Below are 18,768 nucleotides of genomic sequence, written 5' to 3'. Positions count from 1 at the left end.
GCTGTTAAGGACCCTCACTGCGACTCCCCTGATGATGATGCTTCCTTGGGGAAGCAGGCGGCTCCTCTATAGGCTGTCCCATCAAGGCAGATGATTTTGAAAAGGATTGAATCCATAGCAACAGCAGCTGTTTAGCCCAGGGACCATTCCCATGACCCAACCATTCCAGCTGGGGATCCAAACGAGGACATGACATTTGATCCTGACAATGATGATGTTCAGGGTGCTGAGCTTTCAAAGGTTCTTCAGCAGCCTACGGATAACTTGTCCTTCCCTGGTCCTTATCAACATGAGCAAGAGGAGGACATTTGCATGCAAAAAGATGAGGAAAAAGCCTGAATCCTTGCCCCTCCTTGGAGCAGTGCAGAAAGGACTAGCGGAGATTGAAGGGGGTAATGGGTCCAGATATTATGCTCCCCTGCATATTAATGAGGATATGTAAGAAGCTTCTTGTCATCGGCAATGGGAAACCCCTTCCCCCATTCATTTAGTAACTGAGAAGCGTGCCAGGACAAATTAAAGTATTTATGATCGTTCGAAAAAATCCATGTATTGAATCCAGTATTTTATTTTAAAGGAGACTCTTTAAATTTCAGAGCCATTCAGGACTAGATAGAACAAGAACAAAAAAGTATGTGGCACAGCCAACACATGTTTCACCCCCTATGTTTTGGCCTTTCAATCTAGGACTTCTTCAGGATGTAAAAGTATCTTTTCAATTCAAGTTCCTGTGGTGGCTTAGATATGAATGTGGTGTCCCTTCATGTTTGACAATCCCGGGAAGGTTCTGCATTCGCTTTCAGGTTAAATCTATTTAGTTGGCCCGGGCCGTTAGTCACCAGGACAGGAAACTGTTGGTGCATGTTCAGCCTTATTGGAGAAGTCATGCCTCTGAGGCAAGAAGAGTCTTTAGACCAGAAGAAATGAATATATTTCTAACTAGCCCTTTCAAAATAGGGGTCATAGCCAGGGCCCTAATACTGAAAAGTCCCAGTCTTCCTTCCTCTCAACCCCAAAACCCCAGAAAATTGCAACATTTGTCCAGATCTGCCAGCGAGAGGCATGACTCATGGTTTCTGGACTCTTGGGCTTCCTCAGTCTCAGACCCTTGGACATTAAACATCTTAGAGAGTACATATTGAATTCCTTTTCTGGACAATCCCACTGAATCTTTTTACCCAGCTTCCTTTCCATGATGCAAAAGGAGGCAAGAGGACATTCTGAAAGGGACCAAGGGCTTGTTTGACAAATCAGCCATCATTCCTGTTTGAGGTCCAGAGAGATATCAGGGTTTCAGTCCTTTGTATTTTTGGTTCAGACGGTGTCAGGAGATTTTTGCCCGATTTTGGACCAAAGGGGTTTGAATCTCTTTAGACCCCTTACAATCATTTAAGATGATCATGCTTCAGAACATTCTCCTTTTGATAAAGAAGGGATGTTTTTTAGATCATCTGATGCTTCTGTTCATGCCCCCATTCACTCACACTCTCAAAAGTGTTAGATCTGCATTTCCAGTTCCAGGTTCATCTTTTTGACCAGGCATCCACAGCTAGAGTGTTGTCAAAACTCCTGGCATGCCTGGTGGGTAACATTCATTCTCAGGGTAAGCAGGTTTACCCTTATGTGGGTGACTGTCTAGCTGCTTCTTCTTTCCCAAAGGACACAAGGAAGTCCAGCACCTCCAGAAGCACTTCAGAGTCATAGTTTTCTCCTGAACTTTAAGAAATCCCAGCTTCATCTACTCCACAAGGTACAGTTTCTAGATTCTTTGCTCTGTATTGACTTGCAACAGGGTTTTTATTTTGCTGAACTGCAGAAAACAAAGATTGGTTCTTATCTCGCCTCTCATAACCAGGCAGAAGGGTCAAGTGAGAAAATGGCTGAGAGTGCATGGATGATCTGAACTTTGGTGATCCTCTCTTGGTCTGACTTCATCTTCTGTCTTGAGCATCAAATATGCTTTAGTTTTGGAAGATAATATCTCAGGAGTTCTGCGGCCGCAGTGATTTCCACATAATTATGGATTAGCCACATTTGCCATGGAATCCATAGTCTGCTGCCTAATCTGCATATTTTAACAACAACAAAAAAATGTTTCTAGCTCAAACGGATCAAAAGTTAAAAACAGTATGGCGACTTAGCTACCTGGGGTGCTGGACTGCTTTCTGCAAAGTTTGACTGGTCATCGTCAAGTTGCTTATTGCTGTATTTGGGTTTTAATTTGTTATTAATAAGGTGAACTCCTTTCCCGAACACTGTTAGCAGGTGTAAAAATTACAAAATAATGAAGTAATACTATCACAAAATGTGCCGCATTATGCTGCATAATTTCCCTCTTCTTCCTGCATAATTTGTTCAACCCTGCTGCATAATTTGGTCCTCCTATGCCACAATATTCCAGTGGCCCTGACTATACTCAAGTGTCTGTGACTCCACAAGTGCATTGGAACTTCCACTGCTGACTAGTCTCGGATAACACAAACCAAGTTTTCAGTTGGATTCCACACACCCCAAACTGGTAACGTCAGATGCGGTTCGGTAGGCAACTTTGCGATATACATCAATTCAGGATGACTGAAATCAAAGAGAGAAAAAATTGTCTTCCAACTGAATGGAGCTATTCATCTTCAGTTCACTCATTCAGTTTGTGTTCAGATTGACAATCAACCTGTCAGATCCTATATAAATCACCATGAAAGATCACGAGTGCCATCTCTGTCCAGGGCTGCTCAGGAGAGTCGTCTTCGGACAAAGCAAATATTTCTTCTCTGACTGCAGTGTATCTTCTAAGGATGGAGAATGGGGCTTTGCACCATTTAAGTTGCATTTTACCCTCTCTGGTTGCACTCTGTTTTAGTCCAAGTAGATTCATTGGGATTCATTGGGATCATGCAGAAGTGCTTTTGATATCTACTTTCTGGGTCAGATATCCATTGTTTCCTCTTGTCTTACAGCTTTCAGTTTTTCCTCATTAGTCCCCTCTCAGATCTCCCTTCCTTCCTCAAGTGTCCGTTGCACTGGTGTGTTCGGCTGAAGTGGCTTCTATCATACAATAATCTAGACATAATTCAACATGTCCTACTCTTGTTACTGTCGCGCGGTGGAACTTCAACTCCCCAGACTTATCCTTGCAGAATTCGCTTGAAGAATATCACAGCGGCAAGCATTGCCTCACATTGTACAACCAACCTACCTGCAGGTCTTTCCTCGCACCCCCTCTGTGGACCTTATGTTTTGCCACTATATCATTCCATGACCATCCTCCACGGTCCTTGATGCCTAATCCCCATACTCAATTCCATTGAGTCTAAGGTAATCGACTCAGGCAATTATTCTTTTGTCCTGATGATGGTCCCTGCATTCATGTAAAAGGATCGAAACGTCATCGACTTCTCGCACCTTGACGCAATCTTATAAATCTAATAATATGTGCTAAGTTGCACCAGTAAGGTACATTGGTGGCAAGATTGTTGTTGTTCGGCCACTACTTTTTGTATGCCTGAATCTTTATGTACAATTGTGTTCCCACTTGTATGTGTTTCTTTTATTGGTTACATTAAATGACTATGTCTAATAGGACACAACAAGTAGATATCATTGCATTTCTACTCTCACAAACTGTGACTATATAACCTTCTTGTTAGGGACCAGTGTTCCTTATAACACTACACTTGTTACTGGAATAACTTTCAACGTTGGTGTTCTTCTAAAAGTCTAATTTCCTCCCTTTATGATCCTGTTAGGACTTTAGATTGTTTACAGGGTGTTCTTTTTATTGGGACTACAGGTTTTTACCCTGCGTAGTCAATGGGCAGCTATCCAAGCATTCAGAAAATTTGAAATTTAATCAATTTCAAACTAACTCTCTTGGTGTCTTCCAAATGTTTTTCTTAGACACCAGTTCCTGCCTAGGACTTGCCTCTGGTCTTAAAAGGTATGCAGAATTCTTCATGTGAGGATATAGCTGACCTCAAGACCCTTTTGACCAAAGTTCTGTTCTTAGCATCCATTTTGTTACTTTCTGGAAACATATATTTATGAGTTTTGCAGTATATATGGTGGTTGCATTTGGTTATTTATATTATGGAAGAAATGTCCAACAAATCGTACATTTCCTTCTTAAGTATTTCCTCATAGTATAAAGAATGGGGGGCCCGATTCACAAAAGTAATCTGAGTCAAAATCCTAACTTTACGACTTTCGGTATTCACAAAAGGCATTTAGTAGTAATAAAGTTAGGATTCCTAACTTTACTACTACGAAACCGAGACAAAATCCTAACTTTTACGACTTTTGGTTTTCACAAAAGGCATTTAGTAGTAATAAAGTTAGGATTCCTTACTTTACTAGTACGAAATTGAGACAAAATCCTAACTATACGACTTTCAGTATTCCCAAAAGGATTTTATTAGTAGTAAAGTTAGGATTCATAGTTTTCTACGAAACTGAGACAAAATCTTAACTTTACGACTTTCAGTATTCACAAAAGGCATTTAGTAGTAGTAAAGTTAGGATTTTGTCTCAGATTACTTTTGTGAATCGTGGCCCGGATGAGGAAGACAGATAAGAAGGTAATGATATGATTACGTCCCACTATTTGTCTCTACTCCGACTCCAGGACTTCCTCATCACAGTCCTAAATTCCCTCTTTCCCTCCCATTATAATTGGGAATGTATTCCTCCACTGTCCTTTCTCTGAGTCTATGTTATTATCAGCAAGTATTCAATCAATCAGTAGATATGTAGAGCGCTACTTGTCACCCGTGAGGGTATCCAGGTGCAGTATTGATGACTGCTTCCTCCCTTCATATGCTAGGCAGGCTCATGGAGCATATAGGGCGGGTGCCATGTTGGAATAGGTTTTGATTTTGCTTTTCCAAGTAAATGATACCTGTGAGATGGAGTGATTGCTCAAAGTGTGAGGACTGTGATGAGTAAAACCTGGATTCAGAGAAATGGAGAGAACCAATAAGTAACCGGGTCATATCTCTGTCCGCCCCTAGCTGTCTGGAAATCACTGCCACTTTATGTAGACGCTGTGACAATCTTTCCAAACTCCTTAAACCTATTTGTTCAGGAAAGTCAGTGTAGGATGTAAAGTGTCTCAGCACTTTATTGTGCAGTTCCTTCACTCATTCATTCTTAAAAATAGACCACTTGTCTTCTGACCATGAGCCGTATCACAGTAAGTGCCCTTGGGGTGCAACGGGTGTTTGCGCTGCTTCTTAAGCACCTGGAGCAATTTGCTATTATTATATGTGACCTGTGGGACAGAGTGTCCTGTCTCCATCACACCCCCAGGTAGCCACCGGGATAAAGCACGTTGCCAAAACAGGACCCCCTGCCCTATAGCCTTAGGTGCCCAGTTAATCTCCATGGGGCATGGTGTGAACCTGGGCTTCTATGGGAATTCTCAAGGGTATATTATCAAGCACCTTATCGCCTCTTTAGCAGCAGTTTCCTGCCGCTAAGGCGACGATAATGTAATCGCCGCTCTTGATAATATGGCACATATTTGGATTTACTTCCATATCAGAGATTTTGATGAAACAGAACTTGAGATGTGTTTACATGAACTAATGCCTACAATGAAAAAGTGAGGACGAGACCCTTTAAAAAGTATTTTTACCTGATTGATACCATTCGTGTTTCGCTCTGCCGTCGCCCTTGTAAAGAACGCGAGTATGAGGAATCGCTAACAAACGGACAGAGGGTGCAAACATATACTCTTGCGATCTTAGGATTCCCTGACCCCCTGTGTTCTGTCACCAGTCAAGGATCTCCCTGAATCCTCCCTTGTTCCAATCTTCTAAATTCCTCCAGCTTCGATTACAAGTGCCTAGGTATGTCGCGAGGCCTGTACAAATCCCTTTTTGTGTACGGATCTCAGTTACATGAAATGTGGAGGCCACCAAACCTGGGACCGTATTACACGGTGTGCATGGGGGCAGCACAGGCATGTGACCTGCTTTCTGAGCCTCAGGAGGCACTTTGGTGTTACAGAAGCCGCTGTAATACAGCTGGCACTGTATTTATTTATTTATGCTTTTTTATATAGCTCAAACTTTACCCGAAGGTGTCAGAGCGCTTTACAATAGAACCAGTTACAGTACATAAGGACTTTAGAGTACATGCATAACATAAAAGATACAAACAGATAAACTCTAAACTCACATAAGCATGGTAGTAAGTACAATAATCTACCAGTGGTTAGAGTTAAATATATACAAGTTTCAAATTCACTCAAGATTACATTTTAAGAAGCGATTAGGGTTGGACAATTATATATTACATATTTACAGAGCATGGCCTTCTTGCTGTCGTTCAGCTGGGCCTTCAGGCTGCTGTTGCAGTCAAGGGCGGTAATCTTGGGCCTGGAGGGATCCCGGGCTGGTGATGGTCGTAGGGGTAGAATGCCGGGTGGTGGTGGGCAGAGGGGGCATGCTGGATCCCGGGGCTGATCTTGAGTTTGTGCCGGACTCCAGCTGTGGGAAGGGGGAGGACGCTCAGGACGGCGGAAGCTTGCAACAAAGTCAGGTCTCCAGCTGGACTCAAGCACCCACAGCGCCACTGGGTCCCATGGTCTGTCTCCGAGGCACCCTCACTACTCCATCACTCCTGCCGCTAGTCTCAGGCTCCACGCCCCTCTCAGCAGTAGGTCTCCGGTGGTGATCGCTCGGCCACTAGTCACAACCCTCCTCCGCCATCTTGAGGGCCTCACGCGTCTCTGTGGCCATCGGCCACTGAAAACTAAAATCAACACTGTTCGATGCACTGGACACAGCACTAAGAACTGGGGGTCCATAGGGGTTCCATCGGAGCTCACCGGTGCGCCCCTGGCCCTTATTGCCTGCAGGATGGCATCGGAAGGGGGACTCCGCCGGGAGTTCACCCTGTGAATATGTGTATACATGAATACCCTATATGAATGCCAACAGAATCTCCAGGGGGTGTGCCCTGGTTTGAATGGGGAAGTACCTCCATGCAAATGAGGAAACACTTTGTCTCTGCACCTGTGTCGTATTATAGACTGAGAATCAAAGGAGCTTATCAGGTGATTGACTGACTGTGCACCAAAGTGTTGGGGCAAAGTCAGTGTGCCCCTCGGATGGGCATAAGGAGGTCCCAAGTCTCCCGCCCCACATCCCCCTTCAAGCGGGTGCAGTCATTCACTGCACAGATGTGGAGGTGGGATGTCTGTCTCACTTACAAATGCTGGCTGTATTGCCACCTGCACAGTAAAAAGCAGACCAGTGGCTGGGAGGAGCGGGTCCCAGTTTCACTAATGCACTGCTCCTGCCCGCAGCGGGAACAGGCCATTTGTTGTGCTGTGGAGCAGCGTACCATATTCATAGTACAGCTCTTGGAAATTTCTGGGTGCAATCAATTCTGCACCCCCAAAGTTTTCCTACGTTATATGCAATCCACCAAAAGTTTGTGGATAAAAAAGGTCAGAGAAATCTGCGGACAGTACACTTTTGGGACAGAGAGCACCATGATCTCCGTGTTATTCCCCATTATTCAGACAAACATTTAATATTGCTATTTATCACACCAGATAACTTCTAAGCTCTTGTGTATTGGGTGTCTTGGTTGCAATAAACAGCACACCAGCCTCTGGGATACTTGCAATCCAGGCCTCAGTCTGGATTCCCTACTCCCCACTCCCTAAGTTCCTTTTATTAGCTCACATTCCATCCCACTGAAGCGTAAAGCTACATACGTCCACTTAATTAAGTGTCTTTTTTCTTCACATTTTCCATTACTCCTGAAGTATAAACAAAGTACAAGAATGTTCTGTTGAACTGACTCTACTTGTCAGTTCAGCATTCCATTTCTCCTGAACTGGAAACAGCTGTCAAAGTCTTTCACTACTGCAAGCAAAATGGGTCTTCTGAATAGTAACTTAAAATGGAAAAAATCTTCACCTAGAATAAAATCCCATCCTGCTGGCCAATGAGGGGCCTCTCACACATATGAGCATCAGTAGGCATGTGAGTATAACACACTGTATGTTCATCTACTGCAATCAAATGGCTTACAAAAGAAACCAGTGCTAACCGTAGAATCATCATATACATATATTTTGTTTTCTTCGCGTGGCTTTCATGTACATGCATAAAGACCGCATGTAAAAACAAATGTATGCCTGTGGCTGTGAGATATGTTATGACATTGACCAGCAAGGGCAATCATTTTTTGACATTCAATTATTTGTGGGATGTGCCAGGTTGTATCACTGCTTGCTTTGCTCTGATCCACGATTCATCTTTCGTCCAGAAGACGTATGTTATACATTTTCATATCTGCATGATTTCATTAAAATGTTTTGCATTGCTTGTATATATTGCCATGCTGCAAATCCAAAGCGCCTTTTATGGGCATGATGCAGACTAAATTGAATACGTGCCGGGTGTGTTCTGCAGCCTGGGGGCCATGTTACACCCCATGGCTGTTCCTCTCTTGTTGATCAATGCCGTCTCTTCTTCCCAGGGATCCCCTCGGCCAGAGGCGCCTACAGACTGCCTGGAATATTACAATGTCATACAGAACGGACGAAAAGCGAGGCTGCGGCGCCATCGCCGAACCATCCGCGTCCTTCAGCAGCGGGCTGCCCTGCGACGCATTCGCCAGCTACAACAGAAGGTAAAACTCTTACTTTCACTGGTGACTGGCAGAATACTGATGAGGAGGCGGTGGGGCCTATTCTTAAACTGCATTTTGTAGCACACTTCGTAAAAATAAAGTAGTACTGCTCATGTACTACAAAATGCTATTCACTAAGGGGCCGATTCACAGAACTAACTTAAGACAAAATCCTAAACTTACTACTTTTGGTATTCACAGAAGTTAGGATTTTGTCTTAAGTTTGTCTTAAGACAGACTTAAGACACACTTAAGACAGACTTAAGACAAAACCCTAACTTAAGTCTGTCTTAAGTTTGTCTTAAGACAAACTTAAGACAAAGCCTAACTTCTGTGAATACCAAAAGTAGTACGTTTAGGATTTTGTCTTAAGTTAGTTCCGTGAATCAGGCCCAAACCTACTGGCCGAGGTTTACCTCTCCATCCCACCTTGCGGAGATCTCCTCCCCAACTACAGAGATAGCCACACACATAGCTATACATTGTAGTAGTAAATGTAGACGGTAACGGTGGGAGTGGTTGGAAGATATAGAATATATACAAATAAATGGCAGGGGTTTACGGAAGAGTAAGAAGGGTTTAAAGGAGGCTAGTGAGGGTTTTATGGAGGGACTTGCACTCGCCCACAAATGACTGAGCCCACTGCTATTCACAAACTTCTCCAAAACAGTTGTAATCGTACTGTACCTCAGAGCTGGAGTAAGTCCAGTACCACACACGTTCAGCCACTGGTACTGCAACAGCCTACTATTGAAACTAATAAAGGTAGGGGCCCTAAAATAAAAGCCCATAAGAACTAATGTTAAATTAAATTACCTTGTTTTAACTTTATAAAAGTATTCATAAATTTCATATAATTTTAACAAAAGTATATATAAATAAAACCTAGATATCTATTTATTATCAAATATGTCAATAGCCTGTTTTAAATGTGAACAATAATGTAAGTTAATATTTTTAAAACAATATTTACATTATTCTAAATTAATTCTATGTATAAGCTTAGATCATTTGGGCCACATACTAAATCCATATAAAAGTTATTGCTTAGCTGGGATATTTTAAATTTAAATGTTAAGAAAAATAATTTCAGTTTAATATATTAAAAATTTGTAATATTTAATGAAACATTAAGATAATGTTTAGCAGATTTTTTTTATTTTGCTCTACCTTTAAAAGAAACATTGCAAATTAATTTATATTAATATTTAGCATACATTCATACTAATTTTTCTTAAGTTTAATACATTTTAAACTTTTCCGTACACTCAATTAGGGAGCTCTCTGCTCCCGCCCTATGGGCCCGAATCACAAAATTAATCTGAGACAAAATCCTAACTTTACGACTTTCGGTATTCACAAAAGGCATTTAGTAGTTGTAAAGTTAGGAATCCTAGCTTTACCACTTCTAAGTACCTTTTGTGAATATCGAAAGTCATAAAGTTAGGATTTTGTCTCAGATTACTTTTGTGAATCGGGCCCTATGTGGGAAAAGTTACAAGTAGCAACTTTACTCTTGTGAATTATGCTGCACCCCCTGAATTCAAACAGGTGGGACGTTTAACTCTATACTTTTGAATAATTCTAAACTTGTGAATAGTGACTAGCCAAAAGTAGTAAAGTTACTCAAAAGCGTAAGAGTAAAATAACACCTGTTGAAATACACACGTGTTTGTTTACGTTTGTGAAAAGCCCCCATAGAGTCTCAAACTCTTCAAACATTCTTTGTGAAAACGTTTTGTAAGAAATTTACTAAAATTGAATATTTGTGTGATTTAGAATTTGCAAAGTGACATCACACAAGCGAATAGAAGGACAGATCTATGAAAGTGCCTTACTGCACAATGGGGTTGATATTATTGTTCTGAATGCCATCGGGTGCAGGGGCAGGGGTAGGCTGGCCGTGAGGCATCAAGGCAGCTCACAAGGTTCATGATGGAGTCTGTCACCTCTCACTGATTGACACATGCCAGACACGGACCTGTCACTCGTGACCCTCGCCCAAATGGGCTTGCTAACATCATCAAGAGGAACATCTCTCTATGGGCCAGGTCTCCTCTGCTAGGATAAGGCTGAGTGATGAGGCTGGGTGAAGCTGTTCCAGAGTCTCAGGACTGCACATGAGAACCCCCGTTCATACTGTAGCCTTCTAGAGAATGCCAAAGGTGCAGTTATCACTAGTGCAGCAGGAGCAGTAGCACTAAAGTGCAGAGTTGTGAGGCACCATTTCCATCCCTATTGTGACTTTCTTGTACTAACCAACAATGAGGCAAAAGGACCCATTTTCTTGACCTGCCGGGTGGCAGCTTTGCCATGTGGTTTTTAGTCGCGGACAGTTGCAAAGGTGTCGTACCATAACCACGGTCAGTGGCTGGACATTAAGTGCAGGCACATCCATCCCGTCCCAACAAAACCTTTTCATGATACTATAACTGGTGCCGTTCTAATGGCTCAGGTCTCCTTTGTGCAGCGTCTGATAGACTCTAGGGGTGTTCATTATTAGACATCTCTTAGCTACATTCCAATATGCCTCTATTCTTTCACGAGTACAATGTCCACGTCAACCACAGTGTGCATGGTGTAATTACTCACTGCATGCTCATGGTTGGCGATAGGAAGCATAACGATTGGGTCTGCCCTGGTCATTGCGATAAACCTGTGTTGCCCACGAGGCTCTTGAAACTAGAGAGTCACCCACATTTGTGGTTCCTGGAAGGCAATGAATGCCTCCCGGAGAGAGTCTCCATCAAGCACGGCTTACAAATACACTGTGGTGCCTGCGTTTACTCATCACTGCCTGTCCACCAAAGCAAATGTCCAAACTATAACCCTGAAACCATCTTTTCTGGAGATTTTACCTTTCTTGACTATGAACCTGATTTAGATCTTGGCGGAGAGGGTACTCCGTCACAACGGTGACATACATCCCATCCGCTGAAATATAAATCCTATAGGACATAATTACATTTATTTCTCTACTGATGGAATATCTGTCACCTTGGTGGTGGAGTACCCTGTCCACCGAGATCTAAATCCGGCCATAAATGCTAACCTGTTATTTGTTTTTGCAGCCAGATGTGGAGATCATTCGCAAGGAGCACGAGCCGGGCCAGAGGATAACCTGGACGGGCCTTGGGTTCGCCCGCATCAAGGATGGAGCCGGCTTGTTATTCCATATCAACAATATCCCCTACGCCATGGAGTACGACATCATGATCCGGTACCAGCCCGAGGTACAGAGCGAGAAACAAACATAATACGTAATACATGGGCTTATTCAGACTGCGGCTGTTTCTTTTTTATTGTTATAGTTAGTCTTCGCTGCAAATAAAATATTTCAGAAACTACACTGCTGATATATCTATCTATCTACCTATGTATCGATATATATATATATATATATATATATATATAAATATATATATATATATATATATATATATATATATATATATATATATATATATATATATATATATATATATAAGTGTTCAGTGGACAAGGTGATAGCTGTCAAAGGGCCATATGTAGGAAGCCAAATTGTGATTCCCTATTTTGCTAATGCATTTAAGGAATCCCTAATTGCGATTCCTTAAATGCAATGTAGGAAGCACCCAAGTTGTGCGATTTTGGCTTAAGGAATCGCAAATTACCGCCAACTTCAGGTTGGTGGTAATTTGCGATTTCTCTGAAAAATTGGCGCACATACATGCCCTTAGCTCATGTATGTACGCCACATGTGCACACATGCTTATTTCAGGGGTGCAACAGGTTGTCTTATTGACACCCTTGCAACCTTGAAATTGCATTCTCAATTAGCGATTCTCTAATTGGGAATTGCACATTGAGAATGTCTTCCCATTCATTCCTATGCCTTCTAGCCCATAGAAATGAATGGGAAGGTATTCCTTATTTGCGAATCTCAATTTGCGATTCGCAAATAAGGAATATGTAGGATTCGAAGAATATTTGGCAAATCCTACCTACATTGCATTTTGCGATTCTCTAATTGCGATTCCCTAAAAATCGCAATTTGAGAATCGCAAAAAACGTGTTACCTACATATGTCACATGGTATCTAACTCCAGGGCAGCAGTCAAGCAATAATGTCACTGCAAAAATGCCTAGTTCCTCCACTGCATTGATTCCCTTTGGGAACCTGATTTGCTCTACCATTTTCCCATCCCTCCTGGTGTGTTCATGATTGCATTCAGTATTTGATGCACTCTGTGTAGGATCCTTGGGTTAGGGCATGCACTGTGTTTGTTGTCTGTCTCTTACCCGCCTCCGGTCTGTGCTTATGGACATGTCTCTTCCCTTGCACCCACCTGCCGCAGTCTACTGAAGATTGGGAGGCCCTGGTGAGTGTCAATTCCCAGATGTTGCCCATGAGTGCCCGCTGCGGGAATTTGCTGCCCTCTGAACAGATGTACAACGAGAAGCTGCCTCATACTGAAAGGTAAGAGGGGAGACCCAGGAAGACACAGGCTGACCAGTAGAGCACACATATGATGCACCATTGGGGTGAAGAACTGTATATATTCTAGGGGCAGAAAAGGACATAAATAACATAACATAACATAATAACATAAATAACCCACCAGAAAGCACTGTATATGTTTATTTACTGGACCAAATCTGTATTTCTTTTATGTTAATCTACTACAGCATTCTTTTGGGTGGAAAAGATGTATGTGCTCACTGCCCAGTAACCCTGAGATGGTGGCTTTGAAAAATACAGAATTTGAGCTCACAAATAGGGGCAGCTGAAATGATAAAGTCTTCTTCGGACTCAATAGTTGGTCAAATGCACACGGTTGCTGGAGGAAGATGGCCGTTGGTAGCAGGGCTTGGAATGGGAACCGTAATAGTATGCTTATGCATGAGTCACTTTGCGACAGCATGAGAGCTGCGGAAGAGGACTCCCAATGCAATGGGTCTATAAGGCAGTTCCTGGAGCCTACATTTGCTATACTTCAACCTCCAAAGCACAAATGCATTTACTTCCAACACTCAATGTAAAAAACAAAGAGGAGAAATGTTGTGAGGTTTAGTTCAACTATTTCTGTGGGCCCGATTCACAGAACTAACTTGAGACGAAATCCTTAACTTACTACTTTTGGTATTCACAGAAGTTAGGATTTTGTCTTAAGTTTGTCTTAAAACAGACTTAAGACAAAATCCTAACTTAAGTCTGTCTTAAGTATGTCTTAAGTTTGTCTTAAGTCTGTCTTAAGACATACTTAAGACAAAATCCTAACTTCTGTGAATACCAAAAGTAGTAAGTTTAGGATTTAGTCTTTAGTTAGTTCTGTGAATCAGGCCCTTTGTGTGTGGTTTAGGCAGAAAACGGGCAGACAAGTTAAGGAATTGTAAACAATAGAGATATTCCCAGTGGCTAAGATGTTTTAGCTCAACATTTCTGTTAACGGTTATGTTCTTTGTGCACATTACCACATGGAACTCCCTTTATAATTGTGATAGCTGCTGCTCACAATTTACAAAACACTCCAAAGTGAAGATGTCTCTGTTTTGTATGTTATACGGATTTGTAAAGTGGGACTAGTCACCCGAGGGGTATCCAGGCACTGGAGCGGCGTGACGGTCGTCTGCAAGGTCTTAGTTGAAGAGCCAGGCCTTCGGCTTCTTTCGGGGAGTAGGCACTTAGGTCCAGTGGGAAGTTATTCCGTTTTGGGCGTGAGGTATGAGAAGGCTAGCCCTCCTGTTCTGCTTCTGCAGATGCGGGTTGTGTGTGTGTGAGAGAGAGAGGCAGAGTGTAGGTGTCTGGTGGGCTGCTGGAATTGGAGGTGGGGGGTTGATGTGTGCTGGTCCAATGTTGCGCAGTGCCTTGTATGCATGTGTGAGGAGTTTGAATTGGCAGCGTTTGTGTATCAGCAGTCAATGGAGATCTCTGAGGTGAGGCGTGATGTGGGTGCACAGGAGTAGGTTCGGGGCAAGTCTGGCAGCGGCGTTCTGGATGCTCTGAAGACGGTGGAGGTTGTGGTTAGGGATTCTGTCATAGAGTGCTTTGCCATAGTCAAGTCTGCTGGTGATTAAGGCTTGAGTGACAGTACCTCTGGAGCTCTTGGGAAACAATCTGAATATTTTTTAAGGGAGTGTGGTATGTGAAAGCAGGAGAAGCTGACAGCGTTAACCTGAGCGGCTATGTTGTGTTTGTCATCTAATATGATCCCCATGTACCTCACGGGCCTCACCACCCTAGACACCTGGGAATCCAGCGCGTTGGGCATTTTCCACATTCCGAAACAGCTCCCGGCACACAAGCGCTTTGTATCCCTAGTGTTACTACTAGCGAAAAGATGTATAGCTATGCACTGGCGATCATTAGAGGGCCCCCCTATAGCAGCATGGACAGGGGCAGTATGTAAATGGGCGGCGGCAGAAGAGGACGCCCTGCGAGAGGAGGAAGCTAAAGGCGCCCGTAAACACCCCATCTCTATGGAATGGGCCATGCTATTGCATGGTTTCCGACAGCTGATGCGCCACGATGACCCGACCACGCCCACACCCACAACTACACCCACCCCGACGGACCCCCCCCACCCCGCGAGCCTGCAGCCCCTGACCAACGACTAGTGCCGGACGTTGGTGACCCGCAGTCCCACACTTCTACCCTGCTCCCGGGGCGATAGGCCCGATGCCCAATCTAACATAACGCTCCCGCCCTCTAGCAACCCGGCTCACTGTAAAAACGAGTCTTTGACCCCTCTAACGCCCTACCCCCACAGCCTCTGCAGACCCAATCCAATGATCCCCATGATGTTGATTCACATGCTTGCGCTTTTTCCTTTCTCCTTGAATTTTTTATCCTACGTTTTCTAGCATATGTGATTACTTACATGGTCTGTACTGCTATGATAACGAAATGCCAATAAAAACAAGTTTCAAATAAATGATCCCCATGTTGCTTGCATGGTTGGTGGATGATGCAGCAAGACTGAGCTCTGATGGCTACCAGGGGGAGTTTTTGGGCCATATGTATCAAGCCTTTTTCCCATTTGCAAACGGGTCGATTCTCAGAATCGGCCCGTTTGCAAATGGGAAATAGCCTTTTGGGATGTATCATCTCAAAAGGCCATCGGAAAATAGAGAATTGCAAAATTTGCAATTCTCCATTTTGCTAATGCAACTAAGGAATTGCAAATTGCAATTCCTTAAATGCAATTCTGGAAGCACCAGGTATTTGCTATTTGGCCTTAAGTAATCGCAAATTACCACCAACTTTAAATTGGTGGTAATTTACGATTTTCTAGACAAAAGCACTTATTTGCTTTTCTAAAAGTGCCATATGGCGCACATACATGCCCTTAGGGCATGTATGTGCGTAACATGTGCACACATGCATATTTCAGGGGTGCAACAGGGTGTCCTTTTGGCACCCTTGCACCCTTGAAAGTGCATTTGCAAATTGCAATTACCTATTTGTTCGTCGCAAATTGCGAATATCTTCCAATTTATTCCTATGGGCCTTTAGGCCCATAGGAATGAATGTGAAGGTATTCCTTATTTGCGATTCGCAATTTGTGAGTCGCAATTAAGAAATATGTAGGGCTTGCAGATTTTTTTGCAAATCCTACATACATTGCATTTTGCGATTCTCAAATTGCGAATCGCTGAAAATCGCCATTTGAGAATCGCAAAACTCTCTTTTGGTACATATGCCCCATTGTTTCCGAAGATCAGCATTTCAGCCTTATCCATGTTGAGTTTCAGGCAGTTGGTTCTCATCCCTTCTGCTACATGGATCATTTATTTGGTGAAGTTAGATCTGGTCATGGAGGATTGTCTGAGAGAATGAGCTGGGAGTCATCTGTCAATTGAAAATGAAGACTCTGATTACAAATGTACAATATTTAATCAAGAGGTGAACAGAGTACAGTTCTGCAGACTACGGGTCATATTATCAAGAACTGTGCAAACATTATCATCGCTTTAGCGGCAGGAAATTGCTGCTAAAGCATCGATAAGGGTCTTGATAAGATGCCCTTGAGAATTCCAATAGAAGCCCAGGTTTGATGTCCTTCACACCAGAACCTGGGCTTCTATTGGAATTCTCAAGGGCATATTATCAAGCCCATTATCGCCGCTTTAGCGGCCGTTTCCTGCTGCTAAAACAGCGATAATGTTAACTCCGTTCTTAATAATATGGCCCTACGTGACAAAGCACTGTGTGCAGGGGTTGTATTTACCTGGGATAATTCAAAGGCATACATAAACATTGCTGCACACTATGTGATCTCAATGCTCCATTGTTGTTGGTGCTTTTCTTTTGAATGCATTGTACATCACATTATAGATCATACAGTATATGGGTTAATTCTTTTAAACATTGGTTAAGTCATTATTATAGCGTTGTTTGATGAATATCAAGTGTACACATTAGCATGTTAAGACTAACTTTGTAGCTGCCTGTGTGCAAGAAACCCATTATGGTGCTGCCGCCTACGAATGACTGAGATCACAGTTTAGTGCTTCAGTTCTGGTCTGAAATAACATATTACGTAACCCACTATTGCAAGGAAATAATGACATTTTTTAGAACACTTCTTTACAGCCACGCCCTTTAAATCTTTAAGGCGCACAGACCGCAGCATTACATTAAGTGTTAGCTGTATTGAGAATTTGGTGATACAAACAACAGTGATGCCCACTTGCCAAGACAGTGTTTACAAACTTGTGGGGTGACTTGTGTGAGTCACTGAAATGCAGCACGAAGAAGGTGTAAATAGCGCCTGAGCCTGAGTCTCCAAGTGTTAAGCTGCTCATGGTTGTGTTCAGTTCAGGTTAGAAGTGGGATTCAGCTAAACCATAATTATTGGCTACTGTGCACAGAGCTCGAATTAGGGGCCCCCTTAGGATGGCGGAAGGACCTGCGTCCATCCGCCACCCCAGAGATGGAGGGACCGTTCGCAGGGGCAGCGGTGGTCCCTCCGTGCAAATTAGGATGTGACCGCCACCCTGGCGGTCACATCCTGTATGTTTAACATTGCACACCGACCGCAATGTTAAAAATGCAAGCAGTGCATTTGCATGCACAAAGCGGCAGGCACCGCACGGTGCCTGCCGCTTCGTGCATGCAACTGCAGGGGGTTACCATAGGTACCCCCCATGTGCACCCGCACCCCCACCTTCACTCTGGGGGCCCCTGCGGGCACCCAGAAGCAAAGGACCACATGCTTTTCCACGGCGGAAAAAACGCTGCGGAAAGCATGTCTGAACACGCATCCTAATATGGCTGGCGGTGTCTGATAGACACCGCCATCATTTTAGAACTTTTCCGCCGCGGTCTCGTGGCAGAAAAGCGGCGGACGGAAAAATGACCCCCCAGCCATTCTAATCTGGCGGGGGGTCATTTCTCACAACGCAGCAGTAAATCCGCATCCTCCAGGCCGGCGGTGGCTTCTGCCGGCCTGCAGGTTCTGCAGGTTCTAGTAGACCGTGACTAGATAAAGAGATGTCTTAAGTAACTTGTCATTGGAATAATAAACCTAACTTGATGTGAACAAATATTGCTTAGCAATGTCAGGTAACTGTGAGCTCCTGGAAGGTAAACTCAGAAACATACATATCTTGCTAAACACATGTACCTTCACAGCTCTTTAGAATGCCTTCCTCAAGCTACATCACTATGCACTATTTTACTGAAGTTAGGAATAGTTTCCTTTTGGCTCTGTATATATATAAAGGCTCAAAATGTAAATATATATGTACATGTGAAAAGTCCTCTTAAGAAGAGTTCTTTAACAAAAACTCTTAGCAAAGCCTACAGCCCCAGCCTTGAGTTCAAAATGAATGTGCAACAAATTGATCAAGGTTTGTTTCTTTGTAATCCAAATATCAATTAACAATTCTTAGGTAAGTAAGAAAGTAGGAGTCCTAACTTCTGTGAATACCGAAATGAGTAAGTGCCTTCTGTGAATACCAAAATGGTAGTAAGTTTAGGATTTGTCTTAAGTTAGTTCTGTGAATCGGGCCCGATATTTGGATCCTATGTAGTGTTGGGCTTTAGAGCAGTTAGTAACCATGTAGAGTGGTACCTACTGCAAGCGTAAAAGGGGAAGGCTGGATCACATCCCTACTGTGGATGGAGCGCATCAGAGA

General features: G+C 43.2%; 1 protein-coding gene across 1 annotated transcript in view; it reads left to right on the top strand.

The window, feature by feature from the left end:
• Positions 1–18,768, top strand: part of LOC144782452 (laminin subunit beta-1-like) — a 385,361-nt gene that overhangs the window by 242,978 nt on the left and 123,615 nt on the right. Inside the window, exons 15-17 of the mRNA XM_078661828.1 lie at positions 8,494–8,646; positions 11,718–11,879; positions 12,984–13,105. Of these exons, the coding sequence (XP_078517954.1) occupies positions 8,494–8,646; positions 11,718–11,879; positions 12,984–13,105 (437 nt within the window). The remainder of the gene's footprint in view (positions 1–8,493; positions 8,647–11,717; positions 11,880–12,983; positions 13,106–18,768) is intronic.

Source organism: Lissotriton helveticus, chromosome 9 (genome assembly GCF_964261635.1).
Source record: "Lissotriton helveticus chromosome 9, aLisHel1.1, whole genome shotgun sequence".
NCBI lineage: Eukaryota > Metazoa > Chordata > Amphibia > Caudata > Salamandridae > Lissotriton > Lissotriton helveticus.
The sequence above is the reverse complement of the archived record's forward strand: the minus strand, read 5'-3'. Positions and strand labels throughout refer to the sequence as shown.